The sequence below is a fragment of the Rattus norvegicus genome, chromosome 1 (genome assembly GCF_021556685.1).
Source record: "Rattus norvegicus strain SHRSP/BbbUtx chromosome 1, alternate assembly SHRSP_T2T, whole genome shotgun sequence".
NCBI lineage: Eukaryota > Metazoa > Chordata > Mammalia > Rodentia > Muridae > Rattus > Rattus norvegicus.
Window position 1 is genome coordinate 133758104 of NC_141534.1, and position 18101 is coordinate 133776204.

The 18101-nt window shown below is 42.7% G+C and overlaps 1 protein-coding gene across 5 annotated transcripts in view; it reads right to left on the bottom strand.

The window, feature by feature from the left end:
- Lrrc28 (leucine rich repeat containing 28) overlaps nt 1-18101 on the bottom strand; it is a 118003-nt gene that overhangs the window by 54167 nt on the left and 45735 nt on the right. The window contains exon 2 of one of the 5 annotated variants that reach the window (XM_087569747.1): nt 2139-2199. Coding sequence (XP_087425873.1) covers nt 2139-2187 — 49 coding nt within the window. The 5' untranslated portion in view covers nt 2188-2199. 5 annotated transcript variants of the gene reach the window in all.

Below are 18101 nucleotides of genomic sequence, written 5' to 3' on the forward strand. Positions count from 1 at the left end.
GCTACATTTGAAAAAAAAAAGCTTACTAGATGAAACCATACAAAAGTAGAATTCAAATGTGTTATGGTTTATGATAACATGAGTTCATTCTGTAAGTAGTTCTGTAGAGAAGTTGCTAAATTTTTGTAAATCCCAGCTTTTACTTGTGTACTTTTTGTTGCAAATTAACATTTTCAAACACGGAGTCTCGCTGGTGAGAAACAGACTGGCAGAGGGAGAAGACAGTGTTCCTGGCATGCTTTCTGTGTGGTCAGGGAGAGGGATGAACAGGGCATGAGACAGTTTCTTACTCATGAGCCTGATCTAGTTGGTACTTAACAAAGTTCTGCCACAGGCTTTGGACAGGTTCAAACCTTTCTACATGCTAGCTTTCCTTAATCACCAGGTAACAACAGATACTTCGTGTTAATTGTTGGCAAGTTTTAAATGGGATGATTGGTTTAAAGCATATGCACTTATATCTACATGTGAATCTACAATTACCTCAAAATTAGAAATTAGTTTTCAAAAGGCCCGCAGAATGCCAGCAGCAGAAGGAATATCCTTCTGGAATCTGTTTCTACTATAAAGTTTAGACTTGTTTAGGAGACTGGAAGTCCATCAGCCTCCAGTTCAACAGTAAGAATACCCACTCGGCTTAGTGACCCAAAGTTCTGGACACTCAGCATCAGAGACACAGGATTCAGACCAGCAGCTCACAGTGCAAGAAATTGTACAGTGAATGTCAGAGCATTTGCCTGACATACTGGTCCTCTCCATTATATTGTAAATAACCAATCAGCACTGAGATTACAATATGCTCTCCTAGCAATTGGTACAATAATTGCATGCTCACTAGTTTGAATAAATATCCTATTACAAAATCTATTATTTTCATTTTCTAAAGTTGAAAATCTATATAATATAAACAAACTCATCTTAGCTTTTATTATTTTAATTCCTTTGTATTAAAGAAAATAAAAACTGATATTAAAGTCCTAAGTAAGGAAAACTCAAAATGTGAAATTGTACACATATCTTATTGTTTTCTATAATTAGAGGTTTACATTTTACTTTGATTATATGTTTAGGAATGAATCTACAAAAAAGGAAAATTTAATTGTCCTGAATGAGCCCCACTTTGGAAAATTCCAGATATTAAAAAAAAAGATTACTAAAACTATGTTATCACTGAGAATAACTGGTTAATGAATGACAAGCAGAAAGCTTGCCTCAGCTTCTCCTCAAGAGGAACAGACACTAGAAAACTCTGGAGAAATCCAGGGTGAAGAGACGCTGCTTCCATAATGGACAGAACATGGAAAACTGGCAAGTTCCTGCCAGACCCCAGGAACACAGGAGCCTGTCCAGTGACACAGAAGAACCAAGCATGGGAACGAGTGCCACAAAATTCAGGACAAAAACTAGTTTGTTCAGCTTTACAAACCCCTTAGATGTTTTAAATAACTATTTAAACAAACAGCTTGGGGATATTTTACAAGACTAGCAGCTCAGTACACGAGGAACTCAATGTGCTTTCTGCACCAAAAGCAAGCATAAAACATTGGACAACTAATTAAAAACAATACAAACGACCTCACCCCCAAACCCGTGGAAAGCAACCCAACACAGACAATGGAAATGTTTGTTTGAATACAAGGGCACCCAAGTTCAAAAACAAAACAAAAACCCAACAGCTTAAATCACATACACATTGACCCTCACACAGTGATAGCAGGTGACTTCAATAGCCCAGCCTCACCAACAGATGGATGTCCAGACAAAAACTAAACAGAAAAGCTGGAGCTAACTGGCACTATAATCCAAAGGGACCAACAGATACTTATAAAACGTTTTATTCAAATACAGAAGAATATTCCTTCTTCTCAGCGGCTCATAGGACTTTCTCCAAAATTGACCACAAACTTGGACACAGAGAAAGTCTCAACAGATACAGGAAAACTGAAGTAACACCCTGCATCCTGACTGACCACCACAGATGATTAAAACTTGACATCAACAACAAAAGAAATAACAGAAAGCTTACAAATTCACCAGAACTGAGCAACTCGCCGAGTGGAATACTGTGGATCGAGAATGAAGTTAAGCAAGATTATTAAAACTTTCTAGAATTAAATGAGAATGAAAACACAACATACCCAAACTTATAGGACATGGTGAAGATGGTTCTTTAAGAGGCAAGTTCATAGCGCTAAGTGCCTACATGGGAAAATTGGAGAGATCTCAAATTAGTCATTTAATAGCACACCGCTAGAACAAAAAGAATAACACCCAAAAGAAATAGATAGTAAGAAATAAGTCAACTCAGGCCTGATATCAATAAAATGGAAACAAACAAAATACAAAGAATCAATGAAACAAAGAGTTGGTTCTCAAAGAACCCTTAGCCAAATTACCTAAAGACAGAGAGAGAAGATCCAAAACCACAACATTTTTGCCAGGGACAAAAAGGGAGACTCATAAGAGCATACTTAAAAAACCTGTAGCCCATCAAATCAGAAAACCTAAAAGAAATGGATAATTTCACAATAGAGACCACCTATCAAAATCAAATCAAGATCAGATGAAAACCTATAACTCCTAGTAAAGTAAAAACTGTAATTAAGGGTTGGGGATTTAGCTCAGTGTTAGAGCACTTGCCTAGGAAGCGCAAGGCCCTGGGTTCGGTCCCCAGCTCCGAAAAAAAAAACAAAAGAACAAACAAACAAACAAACAAACAAAAACTGTAATTAAAAGTCTCCCAACCAAAGAGAGTTCAGGGCCACATGCTTTTAGTGCAAAATTCTACCAGACTTTCAAAGAAGAGTTAATGTCAATACTCCTCGATTATCCCACAAAACAGAAACAGAATTAATATTGCCCAATTCATTTTATGAGGCAATAGACATCCTGATACCTAAACCACATAATGACCCAACAAGGAAAGAGAATTACAGACTGGTTTCCTTTATGAACATAGATGCAAAAAGTCTCAAGAAAATGCTTGCAAACTGAATCCAAGAACACATCAAAAAGTCATCTACTGTGATCAAGTAGGCTTCTTCCCAGAGATGCAGGGATGGTTTAATATATTCAAATCGATAACTATAGCCCACCATATAAACAAACTGAAAGACAAAGGTCATGTGATCAGCTCATTAGATGCAGAAAAGACCATTGACAAAACTCAACATCCCTTCATAATAAAAGTTCTAGAGAGTAGAAACACAAGAGTGTGGTGGCTTCAATAGGTTTGACCCCATAGACTCATGTGTTTGAATGCTTGGCCAGGGCACTATTAGGGGATGTGGCCTTGTTGGAAAAGTACTTCACTATGGTTGCAGGCTTTGACATCTTCTATGCTCATACTATGGCCTGTGAAACTCTCAGTTCCTTCTCCAGCATCATATCTGCCTGTATGCTGCTGCTATGCCTCCCACTATGAAGATACTAGACTAAATATCTGTGAAACTGTAAGCCAGGCCCAATTAAATGTTTTCCTTTATAAGAGTTGCCTTGCTCATGGTGTTTCTTCACAGCCATGAAACTCCATGAGAACAAAGGGACATACCTCAATATAACAAAATTTACAGCAAGCTCATACCCAACATCAACTTAAAAGGAGAGAAACTCAAAGTAATTTCACTAAAATCAGGAACAAGACAAGATTGCCCACTCTCTCCATATCTATTCAATGCAGCACTTGAAGTCTTAGTTGAGCAATGAGAAAACCAAAGGAGATGAAGGCAACACAAACTGGAAAGTATGAAGTCAAAATATCTTTATTTGCAGATGATATGATAGTACACATAAGTGACTCTAAAAATTCCACTGGGGAACTCCTGCACCTAATAAACACTTTCATCAAAGTAGCTGGGTAAAAATTTAACTCACAAAAATCAGTAGCCCTCTCTACAAATGGAAAACAAACTGAGAAAGAAATCAAGGGAACGATACCTATCACAATAGCCTAAAAATTATGAATTATCTTGGAGTAACTCTAACCAAGCAAGTGAAAGACTTGTATGACAAAAACATTAAGACCTTGACAAAAGAAACTGAAGAATATATCAGAAAATGAAAAAAATTCCCATGCTCATAGATAGGTAGGATGAACATAGTAAAAATGATTACCCTACCAAAAGCAATGTACACAGTCAACAAATCTTTATCACAATTCCAACACAATTCTTCACAGAACTTGAAAGGACCATTTTCGGTTTCACATGAAAACACAGAAGATCTGGGATCGATAAAATAACTGTAGGAGGCACCACCTTCCTAATTTCAGGTTGTACTACAGGGCTATAATAATAAAAACATGATATTGACACCAAAACAGACACACTGAGCAAATGGAACTGAATTAAAGACACAGAAAGAAGTCCACATACCTGTGGACCCCCTGAGCTTCACTAAAGAAGCTGGGAATAAACACTAGAAAAAAAAAGGCAACACCCTCAACAAAGGGTGCTGGACGAGCACATGTGGGATAATGCACACAGACCTATACTTACCACCTTGCATGAAACTCAACTCCAAATGATCAAAGACCTTGGAAGAGGCCAGACACACAGAATCTGATAGAAGAGAAAGTGGGGAATAGCCTTGAATGCATTAGCCCAGAAGACTTTCTGAACAGAACACTGATAGCACAGTCACTCAAACCAAAAACCTACTAATAGATGGGACCGCAGGGAACTGAAAAGCTTCCATAAGGCAAAGGACACCATCATTCGGACAGAGACAGCCAAAGCACAGGAAAGGATGTTTACCAACTAACTACACTTCTGAAAGAGGGCTAATATCCAATATATATAAAGAACACAAAAAACTGGACGTCAAGAAAACAACCCAATTAAAAATGGTGTACAGTTAAAAATAGAGAATTCTCAACAGAGGAAACTCAAATGGTTGGAAAACACTTAAAGAAATGTTCAATAGCCTTAGCCATCAGGGAAATGCAAATCAAAACTACTCTGAGATTTCATCTTACACATCAGAAAGGTAAGATCAGTAGAACAAAGAGCTCATGCTGGCGAGGACGGAGGAGGGAAAACACCCCTCCATTGCTAGCAGGAGTGCAAACTTGTACAGCACTGTGGAAATCTATGTGGCGGTTCCTCAGGAAGATGGGAATCAATCTACCTCAAGCACTGGCCATACCACTTAAGCCCAAAGGACATTTCATCCTACTACAAAGACACTTGCTCAACCATATTTATTGCTGTGCCAGATACTGAAAACCACCCAGATGCCCGTCAATGGATAAATGGATAAAGAAAATGTGGTACATTTATACAATACAATATTACTAAGCCATTAAAACAAAACAAAATCAGCTGGGCAGTTGTGGCCCACACCTTTAATCCCAGCACTCAGAAAGCAGAGGCAGGTGAGGCCAGCCTGCTCTTACAGAGTGAGTATCTGGAAAGCAAGAGCTACACAGAGAAATCCTGTCTTGAAAGACCAAAACAAAATAGGACTACCAAATCTAGGGAGCAAAAATCCTGAGTGAGGTAACTCAGATCTAGAAAGACAAATATGTGGCTAGAGAGATGGCTCAGTGGTTAAGAGTACTGGTTGCTCTTCCAGAGGTCCTGAGTTCTAATCCCAGCAACCACATGGTGGCTCCCAACCATCTGTAATGAGGCCTGATGCCCTCTTCTGGTGTGTCTGAAGACAGCCACAGAGTACTTATATATAATAAATAAATCAATAATTAAAAAAAAGGAAAGACAAATATGATATGTTTTTGCTTATATATAGACGTTAGCTGTTATGTCATTTATAAACAAGCTATAATCCATATATCCACAGAATTTAGGAAGGCAGAACTGGGACTGGGAGCAGGTACAGATCCCCTTAGGAAGCAGAAATAGACTAGGTAGTTATAAACAGGGAGGGGAGGGAAGAAGGGGGCAAGGGAGAGAATATACGGAAGAACAGCTAAAACCAGGCCATTTGAAGGGTTGTATGGAAACCTAATACAGTAGCGCCTTCCTATAATATATTCATACATATACACTTACACACACACACACACACACACACACACACACACACACACGCATGCTCTAAATGAAATGTCTCCCCCAATAACAGGGGAAACAGACTCCCAACTGGGCCTCTCTATAACAAATGAAGTCTGCAGTGCCAGAGATAGATTCCATCTAATCAAACCCCAAACAACGACAGCTACGCAAGGCTATGGGTGGCTCTCTGTAAGCCAAAGATAAGGCCTATTGCTGAAGTCAACACTCACAGGACTCATTGAAAACTGGAGCCATCAAGTAGGAGCCTACCTAGAGTTTTCACCCTATATACTAGTATTCATGGAACTAGATGGTATTCTGTACAGTTCCGAAGGAGAAAGAAATACACCAACCCAGCCACAACCCCTTCAGTCTATAAGAGTGACTTGCCAGCAAAGTAGCTGCTGTGACAGTGGAACCAAGCACGTAAGAATAACCATCAATATCTGATGCGAGCCAAGGCAACTCCGGGAGAGGGAGCCCATACCCAGTGCTGCTTGAGTGCCAAGGACATGACACTAACTAGGCGGGACCTAGGGGAAAACCAAACACTGAGGTGCTAGAGGAAAGCAGTGACTGTAGAGGGCCAAGGTCTTTGTGCTTCTAGATAAGCACTGGAAAACCAGGGACGTTAAAGGTGCAGGGCTGTCTCCTCAAGAGGAAATGGCACCTGTTTTCCATCAGAAGGCTGGGAGTAGATGTTGCTAACAGCTCGGTGATCTGTGCTATCTGTAGGGCCAGGCCACAGCCAACTTCACCATAATGTTTACCCCAAATGCTTCTTCCCCAGACCTTCGCCTTGAGCATTGTTTCTCAGTCAGTAGACCCATCCCCAGGGGAGATGCCACATGTACTTTGTAGCCTGGGGGCATCCATGATGACCTCTAGACCACACAAGATCCTCCCCTAGGCCTTAGCTATAGCATCCACTCTTATGTCTGAGGTCACATGTACTTTGCAAAAGAGTTTTGAAGCAGTCACACCTTTAGCTTCATTGTGATAACTGTCAGCAGGAACCATTTTCCAAAGTTGTAGTTAAATATGTCTGAAGTAAACTGCCTGGTGTCCGACTCTAGGAGTATGAACACAGGGTACTGAGTTGTGTTAAGCTGGACTTCCTTCTTGCCTCACTCAGACTGTTACTCTGGCCATGGCATTTGCAAAGACATTCTGCTATACTTATGGGTGCATGCCTTGCTCAGCCACCATCTAGAAGCTTCCTCCTGCAGCATTATGGGAATCAATACAGAGACTCATAGCCAGACATTATGCAGAGAGTAAGAGACCTTAGAACCTCAGTTCTAAATGGTTCATCTCCATCAAACCCCTCTGTTCAGGTCTTAGGGAACCCCTCAGGAGAGGAGATTGAAAGACTGAAAGAACCAGACGGATGGAGAACACCAAGTAATCAAAGCCTTCTAGAGCCAACAGGGCCAGAGCATATCCAAATTCACAGGGACTACAGCAGTATACACAGGGCCTGTACAGGTCTTACAAGATGGCGACCCAGAGCTGACAAGAAAAATAAACACAAGCTCCTGTCCCTAACCCAGAAGCTATTTCCAATTGACAGCCACTTGCAAATGAAAAATTAATTTTCTCAGAAATCTCACTGGGAAAAACAAGCCCCATGCCCAGCAGTGAATGGCACCCAGCAGTGGAGGGCCAACACGAAATGATCTTACCGGCATTGTTGGAGGTTTCTGTGTAATGATGAGAAGTCAGGACAGTTTTGTTTCCTGCTTTGGTTTCCCCCCTATCTTACAGATCCTCAGTGTATATACTACGGCTTCCAGTTTTGGGTTTTTATGGATTCCAGAGGGCACGTGTGTATCTCTGCATCTTGTGCATTTCTTGTGATTTTTGTTTCTTTTTGTTGTTTTGTTTTTATTGGTTTTTTGTTTTGTTTTTGAGACAGGTGTAGTCTTGTCTGTCCTGGGACTGTGTATACCAGGCTGGCCTCTGCTTCCTGACTAGAGTCTTTAAAGGTGTATTCCACCATGTCCAGTGGTTCTTGTTCTTATGTGGTTGATTTGTAATATTCCAGTTTGTTTTTATTCATCTTATTATTATTCCTTAGGTGCCTATTTATTTTCTAAGGAGAGACAGAAAAGGTGGCGATCTGGATGGGAGGGGAGGTGGGAAGGAACTGTAGAAGCAGGGGGAGGAGAAACTATAATCAATATATTATATGGGAAAAATCTATTTTTAATTTGAAAGCAGGGGGAGGGGTTGGACAGTGGTGGCACTTACCTACTTACCTTTAATCCCACTCATCACACGGGAGGGAGAGAGGCAAATGGACTCTGTGGGTTCCGGTCCAGCCTGGTTGACGGGGATTCCAGGACAGCCGAGGTTACAGAGAAATCCTGTCTCAGGGGTGGGATGGGCTGTGGGTGGCAGAATGTCTGCTTCAGCACCTGCAAAGCTCCATGAAGGAAAGCAGTGTGGGTGCATTCCAGTTTGGGGGGCTCCTCTACAGGACATTGGGAAGCCACAGCTAGCTGTCAGAGGGCACTCCTCACCTTTTGGTCAGGAAATATAACTACAGTTGTGCAAGCTAAAGTGGCAAACCTTGTAGGAAAAGAAAATGTCAACTGGGAATTCTATATATACCAACATTAGTCTTCAAAAGGAAGGTAAGGGGCTGTGAGACGGCTCAGTGGGCATGGGCACTACCAAGCTTGACAACCTGAACTCCATCACCAGGTCCCACATGGTGGACAGAACTTACTCAAGTTCTTCTTTGACCTCCCACTGCACCACCTCCCCAACATATAAAATGAACAAATTGGTAAAATTCTTTTTAAGATGGAGAATAAAATCAGTTGTTAGCACATCTGCTCTGTAAGAAATATTAAAGGGGTTGGAAGACAAGGGTAGTAAGAGCTAAAACTCAGAACACACTGGTGTACAAAGTATACTCTGAATAGGCTGTGTTCTATTTTTGTTGAGGCGAAGGATTAGTTCAGGGTGGACAACAATGTCATTCATGGTTTCTGTATCTGTAATGCCAGCACAGAGGGATCAAAGTCTCCATTTATAACTGAGTTCTTTCAGTTCCATGATTTTCACCTTCATATATTCTGGGCCTGTTAGCACACAGGTGATTCTGCTGGCCTGGCCTTGGGGACCTAGCAACAGCTTATGCCATCTCCTGCCACCCCTGCCATGTACACTAGCTGTGGACTGTATATTAAAGGACTGCCCGGCATTCTGTCTCTCTCTGTCCCCCAGTGTTCCAGTCCAGTGTCTCCCACCCCTTCTCTGACCCACCTGGCTCTCTGCCCTCATGGCTCTGCTTCTGTCTGTCACCTGTATGTACATGTCCATTCATCTGCCTCTACCCCTTCTCCAGATCCTCACTCCCCTCTCTTTCCCCAATAACCCCCTCTATACCTGATCAATGGCAGGGCATACTTACTCAGGGGCAGACCCTGCCATGGGCCTACCAGGAACCACCTCGCCACATGGTATTTCATCAGGGCCTATCCTGATAGTACATATACATTAATAATTGATACATCTTCCTACCCTCTAACCTTTTTGTTGTAAAGTATTTTGTCATTTCTTAAAATAGCTAAGAAAATCAGTGTGAATTTCTAAAAACAAACAAAAAGCTCAAAAACCTAAAAATAGTATTATCTCAGGAGATTCGGAAGATAGCTCAGTGGACCAAGGTGCTTACTGCCAAGCACCTGAATTAAATTCCCAAGGTCTACATGATGGTAGGAGAATGCCCACACATTGTCCTCTCGCTCTGCATATGCATATGTAGACTCACACACTGAAAAGTATGATTTCTTTAAAAGAACCAACACGTGACATAGTTGCACCACTTTTGCCCAAAGGCTCAAAGTCAGGATCCCACAGATCGTGCACTCACATATACTACTACACTGCTCATGACAGCCAGGAAGTGGGGCTGGCCTGGACATCCACCAGCAGTGAGCGGACGGGGGCCCATGGCATACCCATATCACTGAATGGTGGTTAGCCATGAAGACGGCCTATGACGGGAAGACGAAGGAACTGGAGGGAAGACGAAGGAACTGGAAAGCGCTCCATTTCTTTGCTGCAGATGCTTCCACTTAAGCTTCCACAATACCTGAAACACTGGCTGTGTACATATATAACTCAGACTCCCACAAACTTTCTACATGAAAATCAATATTCATTTGAGATTGCCAAATCTGTAGTTGTAGGGGTGAGTTTCTCAATGCCCTATATATATCTTTAAAGGCTTCAAAGGTAAAATATATCAAGAAATATATGACAGCATTAAGCTAAAAATCAACAATAAGGAAGAAATAGACTTCAAACGCCTGAAAAGTGCACAACAGACTTGTACACAATACATGGGTCAAGAAACTCAAGAAAATCGTGAAATGGCTTAACACAAATCAAACATAATGCACGAGAGGCAGCTAAAGCTTAGAAATTATTTTGAAATATGTGTACTACCAAGAGTGAGCTAAAAATGGTGTAAATTTTCATCTCAAGAGACTACAGTAAAGACAGGTAAACCAAACACAAAGGGCAAGAAGGAACTAACAGATTAGGGGTAGGAAAACCAACAAAACACAGCAAACAAAAACCACAGCTGAGCCAACCACAACAAAAGTGGGTTCTGGATGACAACTGCTGGGCTAGCCTGGGCAAAGGCAGTGAGGGCAAGAATGAAAGACAACACACAGACCACACACAGGACATACATGAGCATAATTGAGAAGAACACTCCAGAATCGGAACCACCAGAGAACTAAATCAGATAATATAAATGAAATTGTTAAACCCCCCACGTATGTATCACGGGAGCCAGAGGAACTCTCAGAAGTTTAAGAAGGTGAATTAGTAATATAGACTATTTACAGATGGACGGGAAGCACATATATAGTAGGCGAATTCTAGAATTCGTTGTGTGTGTCTGTCTCCTTCCCCGGTCCCGCCCTCTTTGTCTTGCTTTTGACACCTTGTGAAGACTGGCCCAGCTTGCCTGGCTTGGGACTTTCACACTCACACACTCTGTATCCATTGTGACTGGCTTCTTCTTTTCAAAACCATCTAGTCTGTTGGGGGTCAAATGTATCGCTCAATGTAGCTGCCACTTCAGTTTCTTTTGTTACGATACACTATCGTAAAACATGAATTGACCACTTCATCCATTTCAATATAAAAGAATACTTATTTTTAGTTTCAAGTACCTAGGGACACAATCACACATGTCTTCGTGCCATTAAAGAGGCAAAGCTTTTAGTCACAAGTATAAGCAGCATCACCATCCCTGACACACGCTCTGTGGCTCATCAGTTCTTGTTTGGCCAGCACTTGTGAGCCATCCCTCTTGCTACTTAGTGGAGCCTTATTGTGGCTTTATTTGCATGTCCTTGGTGACTAAGGGGGCTCAGCATACTAACATGTGCTCTCTGGCCATCTGGCTTTCCTCTTTGGTAAAGTGCTTGCCCAAGTCTATTGACTTTCTTTTTAAGCTAAATTGCTGGTGTTTTTCCTTTTTACTTGTAATACCTTGTTATGGATAAAAGTCCTTTGTCAATTCCATCTATTGCAAGTATCTTCTCCCAGAGAGACACTTAACCTTCCACTATTTAGTTCTCAATCCCAGGGCTCCACAACTACAGCCATTGTGCCAAAACTGGACCACCAGGTTTTAATAAAGTGTTATGAGAATATAGCATATTGTCCATGAGATCTTTAATGCCACAATGACAGAATAATTGGGACAAAAACCATGCTGCCTGCACTAACTTGCCATTTATAAAGTGGGAATCCACCGGAAACATGTTTCCTAAATATTAATGTTCATGTTATTAATCTTCTGCATCTGTGCATTGTGTCTTATTTAAGAAGTTGCTTCCTTACTCTGTAGTCTAAAGAAACTTATTTGCATTATTTGGAAAATTAACTCCAATTTATCTGACTTGTGGAAAGAAGACAATATAATTTCATTTGTTGGTGGATTTTGGTTAAGTGTTCTATGTGCTTGAAAAGAATCTATTTCTTTTGTATAGTATGTTATACTATGTATTCTATTAGGTTCCCCCATGGAAACGTGAGCTGCACTCTACCTGAGAGACTTGCACCTGCTCTTGTTCAAGCCCTGGAAGCAGAAATTATCTCCACTCTCACTGCTGATGGGCTCCTGCTGTTGGCTGCCCTGCTCCAGAGAAGCTGTGCCGTCATCAGTCAGGACCACTCCCGCTCCCTACTTTAGTAGGTTGGTTTGTTGAGGCAGGTTTCTCTGTGTAGGACTGACTGTTCTGGAATTACTGTGTAGACGAGGCTGGCCTTGAACTCAAGAGATCCAACTGCCTCTGTCTCCCAAGTGCTGAGATTAAAGGGATGTGACACTAAGCCTGGCCTTTAAGCTTTTTGTTGTTTTTAGTTACTTGCATATGTGCAGTCTGTGTGTGGTACATTTGTGTATGTCCATATGGCCTTGGAGTTACAGGTGGTAGTGAGTTGTTTGAACCAGGTCCTGGAAATCACACTTCAGCCTTCTGTAAGAGCAGTGCTCATAGCTGCAGTCTCAACATGAAGTTCTCAAGCAAGAAAAAGAATGAGACTGACTGAAGAAAGAAATTGTGAAGAGAACCCCAAAGTTTTTCAAAGATCCATTCCTTCAGTTGTTGCACTGATGAGATAGGCTGACTCTATGACAGACTTCAAATGGGCAGTTCAGGAGATTAGGCCTAAAGACCCAGGCTCCCTAGTCAGAAACTGCCTTGCCATCAGAAACTGCCCCACCACCCAGCCTGAAGCAAGGACAATGGGTCAGCAGTTTCTAGCCAGCCCCCTTAATGGAATGTCATCCTTAGGCATAGAGTAAGAGAAACCCCCCCCTACCCCGACTGTGGATTCCTCAGCAACAGTTTCCAGCCACCAGCTCCATGAAGGAATGTCCTTAGAGATGGAGTAAGGCAAAGCCCACCGACCCCAGAATCCCCTAATGTACTTTAAATCAGGCCTTTGAGCTCACTTGTTGTCTATCTGGGTAATGGGAGACCCCAGCATGCTGGACTTCTGCAGAATAAGACAGTGCTTGCATTTACACACTATTTGAGTCTTGGGTATCATTCTTCAGTGAATCATGGATCCTTACAGCATCACAAAAAGGAAGAAATCATCAGAATAAAGAACAAAGCTAGAGCACAATCTAGACAACATCGGTGAGGGCAGATTCGGAGCACCACGGAGAAAGTGACTGTTTTCTGAACCTTCTATGATTCATTTTTATAATTCACCAAGCAAAGGATCTACAGAAGATCAGCACGGCCCTGTACAGTAGACAAGAAAGAGGGATAGAAGATGGCTACTGTGATGCTGACCTGTGACACAAAATAACAACAGCATCCGGAACACCCACCTGGATCCCAAACTGGCACAGAATAGGATAAACAAGATTTGGAACCACATCTCCCAAACCTCAAAAAAAAAATGATATAAGCATTATTTTTTAACAAAATTATTAGCTGGTTAGCAAAAAAAAAAAAAAAAAAAAAACCAAACAAACAAATCCAACCCCACCCCCTGAAAAAACCGAAAACCAAAAAACCAGACAATTCCTTTATTACATGGTTAAACATATTCAACCTCCCGATATGAATTCAACTATTTTTGTTCCATCCTCAAGTATAGGACGCAGTGTTAAAGAATCGGCAATAAATACTGGCTCCTTTTGCAGCTGAGCCTCAGTGGGATCCACAGTCCCAGCCACCCTGCCCTCAAGCGCAGCCCTGTGAGACTTCTAAGATCTCGTTAAGTTGTGCTTGGGCTGCACGGCCTCAGGCCCTGAGATAAAAACTCTGTTGTCTTTCACCACTCACAGGCAATAACTAGGGGAATATTAAAAACTGGTACAACACTCTTTTTGATAGTATAAAAACTACTCATATCAAACTGTTTTCAAAGACGACATGTGTCGGCTAACGGTCTGGAGAAGGCCCTGGACTGAGAATTGGAAGATCTTGTTCTTGATTCTATCTAAGTCACCCCATGCAAGGTTTACAGCTCCTCAGTGCTTGAGATTCATTACATATAATCAAGGATAAAGCCTCCCACTGGGCTAGAGAAAATGAGGAGATTCATGAAGATTCTAAAGCACCAAATAAAATAAAGCAATTCTGTTCAGCTTTAGCAGGAGGCAAGAGCTTCTCCCGCAGAGAGAGTGCTGCGGACTGCTAAGCTGTCACCGTGTTTGCTCTCGGGTCCCATTTTACAACAGCTGCCTTAGCAGTCACTGCTGAACCTCACAAGATCATGTCCTGAGCTAAAAATCCTCTACTTCCACTGTGTCTAGTCTATAACGACCAACATCACATATACTAGGCCTTCCTTATTAGTAAGAACAGGGAATTTGCAACTGAAAGCTCTTCAGTTGTGTTGTCTCTTTTTGTTGATTTTATTTCGGACGTGGTGTTTACTTCCTGATCACTTCTTAGAGGAACAGGGCCCTCTTTCAGAAAAGTACAGGAAGGCTAGTATCAGAGCAACCAACCATCAGCTAGCCTCTGTATAGATTTTAGGAGCACAGGAATAAACCATAGGGCAGAAGAATATAGTAAGGAAAATGGTGATTTCACGGAGTATGTGCTTTTATACCTTATTCTTTTCTGTGCGACAGAACTCTGGGAAGGGAGACACCTTGGCCAGTAAAGTGTGCTTGCTGCACAAGCTTGGGGACCGAGGCTTGAAGCTTCAGCACCCAGGTAAAGCCCTTTTGCAGGGGACAGAGGGGTGGGAAGATGAGTGACTGGCCAGCCAATTCAGTTCACAAGGTATAAACTAGGTGCCACAGAAAACCTGTCTGAATCCACGAGAACCGCTCCAAAGGAAAGGCATCTGAGTTTTCACACGTACCTGAACCCCTGCCACGATTTAACAGAACTGTTGGTTCCTTACTAGGACTGAGTGTCTGTTAGAGGGGCTGATGAAGGCAACATGAAAATAAGAGACTGGGCAGAGAAAGACTGCCTTTAATTAGAACAGTGACGGGCAGCAGTCTCTCTGTGTAGGTGCGGACTGCCAAAGCCCAAGGAGCCTGGAGTTTCGTGGGGCAAAGATTCCCTCTGTAGGTCTGTTCCCCAACCTCATCAAGGCACAGCCCAGTGGAGGTTGCTGTGTTGACCCTGTGGAGCTTCTCAGCGCCTAACTGTCTGCAGATGTTACCACTGTGACCACGTCACCTTTTCCATCCAGAGGTTCTCATCTGTGCCTTTTAGGTCATTAACCTATCAGCATCTACCTGCCTTATTCAGACATTCACAAACACTGAAGAAGAGATCGTTTTTAAAACTGTTTTTCTAGAAATACCACTCTTGGGAATATACCCCAAAGATGCCCCACCATGCCACAGGGGCATGTGTCCACTATGTTCACAGTGCTCTTATTTGTGATAGCCAGAAGCTGGAAACAACCCAGATGTCCCACAACAGAATGGATACAGAAAATGTGGTTCATTTACACAATGGAATACTACCAGCTATTAAGAACGAGGACATCTTGAGTTTTGCAGGTAAATGGATGGAACTAGAAAATGTCATCCTGAGTGAGGTAACTCAGACCCAAGAGGACATGCATGGTATATTCTAAGAAGTGGATATTAGCCAAAAACAAACAAACAAACAAACAAACAAACAAACAAAAACAGAATACCCAAGATCCCAAGATACAGCCCACAGAACTCAGAAAGGTCAGCAAGCTGAAGGGCCGAAGTGAGACCGCCTCAGTTCCACTTGGGAGGGAGAAGAAAACAACCACGGGGGAAGGGGGGAGACAGAGGAGCTCAATGTGCTGGGGATGGGGGGAGAGGGGAACATGATCTGGTATTGGGTGGGAGAAAAGGACTGAAGCCCTGAGGGCCAGCAGAAACAGGCAACCTTGGGAGGAAGGAGGTGGGAGGAAGAAAGTTGGGAGGACCCTTTAGAATGTACCAGAGACCTGAGAAGTGAGAGTCTCTCAGGACTCAAAGGGGAGACCCTAAAATGAAAGGCCCTACAGTGGGGAGAAGGAACTTATTGAATTCACCTCCAGCAGAAAGACAGGGCATCAAGTGAGGGATAGGGTTGCTATCCCACAGTCAAAACTCTGACCCATAATTCTTCCTGTCTGAAAGAAATGCAGGGATGGAAATGGAGAAGAGTCTAAGGAAAAGAATGTCCAGCAACAGGCCCAAAGTGGGTTCCAGCTCAAGGAGAGGCCCCAAGACCTGACACCATTACTGAAGCTATGGAGTGCTCACAAAAAAGGGACCTACCATGACTGCCCTCCAAAAGACCCAGCAAGCAGCTGAAAGAGTCAGATGCAGATATGTGCTCCTAACCAATGAGCAGAAGCTGCTGACCCCTCTGATTGAATTAGGGAAAAGCTGGAGGAAGCTAAGGAGGAGAAGGGCAACCCTGTAGGAGGACCAGCAGTCTCAATCAACCTGGACCCCCAAGATCTCTCAGACACTGGATCACCAACCAGGCAGCACACACCAGCTGAGATGAGGCCCCCAACACATAGACAGCAGAGGACACCTTGGGTGGGGGGAGGTTGGACCAGAGGGGAATAAAATCTGAAAAATAAATAAATGTTTTAAGCTTGTTGACATCATTCATTCATTTGTTCACTGTACACTGTGTGTTTCTCTGTACATGTGCACATGGGGACACAAATTCCATGGCACACTACTTGAGGTCAGAGACAACCAACTCTCAGGACTTAGTTTTGTCCTTCCGAGCACACACACTGGCCCCAAACTGACTGTTCTTTTGCAGATTAGTAAACTGAGCAATTCTGGTTAAGAAATATGTGATGCTGGGTGGGCCCATCAAAGCTGGTTTAATTTGTCACAAAGCCTGAGGGGCCTGAGTTCAATCCTTAGGACCCAATTGTTCTTTTGTTTCCAAACATAATCCATGGCAAGTGGGTGCCATTCCCTCCAAAATAAATAAAGAAACAAATAAGTTAACAATTTAAGAAAGCTATGATGGTTATTAGTATTGTTATCTATTCTTTCGGGTGAGGAATTGTATTGATCCTGAAGCAGATGGAATTTGACTACTAATTAAGCATACATTAAAATCAATTGTGTTCCCTGCTAAGTTTCAAACAGTCGAGGTGCCTATTTAATTTATCAAAGCAGACCTGGCATCCAGGTTCTCCCAGGACCACTCAGTTCCTGCCAGTTACAGGGTATGGCTGTCACACCCTGCCCTCTACCTCCACCCCAACTCTCCAGGCCAGAAGCTGGGCTGCCCTTCTACCAGACGCGCTTCCCTGTGTGACACAGCCGTTCTGGTTATGTGCACCTTTTGTACCTTTGGCCTCCTGCTCCTCATTCCACACTCTCCCCTTTCTCCTTCCTTCCTCTTCCTCTCCCTCTTCACACATGGTTCAGCTCAGTCTGGTCCTGTCCACTCTGGACTTCCCAGATGTCCCTGCCTCTGGGAAATAGATAAATAACCCAACTCCAGTGTTTACAGATAAGACAGCTGTCCTCCTGACACGTAACAAGAAAGACTAGAATAGGATGGGTTAGCAGAGGAGAGCAGCAAGCCAAGCCTCAGGTTCTGAGATTCTTCTCACAAACTCAAGAGGCGACTGCTGCGGACCCACCTAGATCTCACTGTGTAGGCCTGATTAGCCTAAGTACGTATTGCAAGAGCAGGCTTCAGAGCACAGTGTTAATGATCAGAACCCAGTGATACTCCTGGTTCAGGTCAGACAATAGGCACGAAATCACCCAGCCGCTCTGAAAGGCATCAGACATGAGAAATAATCACTGGGAGGTGTGGTGACAGACTCCTTTAAATCCCAGCACTCTGAAGGCAGAGGCAGGCAGATCTCTGAGCTCAAGGCCAGTCTGGTCTACAGAGTGAGTTCCAGGACAGCCAGGGATGCTTGGAGAAACCCTGTCTTCAACAACAATAACAACAACAACAACAACAACAACTGCAACAATCGCTGAGTAGAACTAGCAACTAATGTCCACATATTATTTATGAGAAATAAAAAATCAGAGTACAAAAGAAGGCAACTTTGGAAAAAGGAAACTATCATTTTGTGTGTGTTTTAACAAAACAG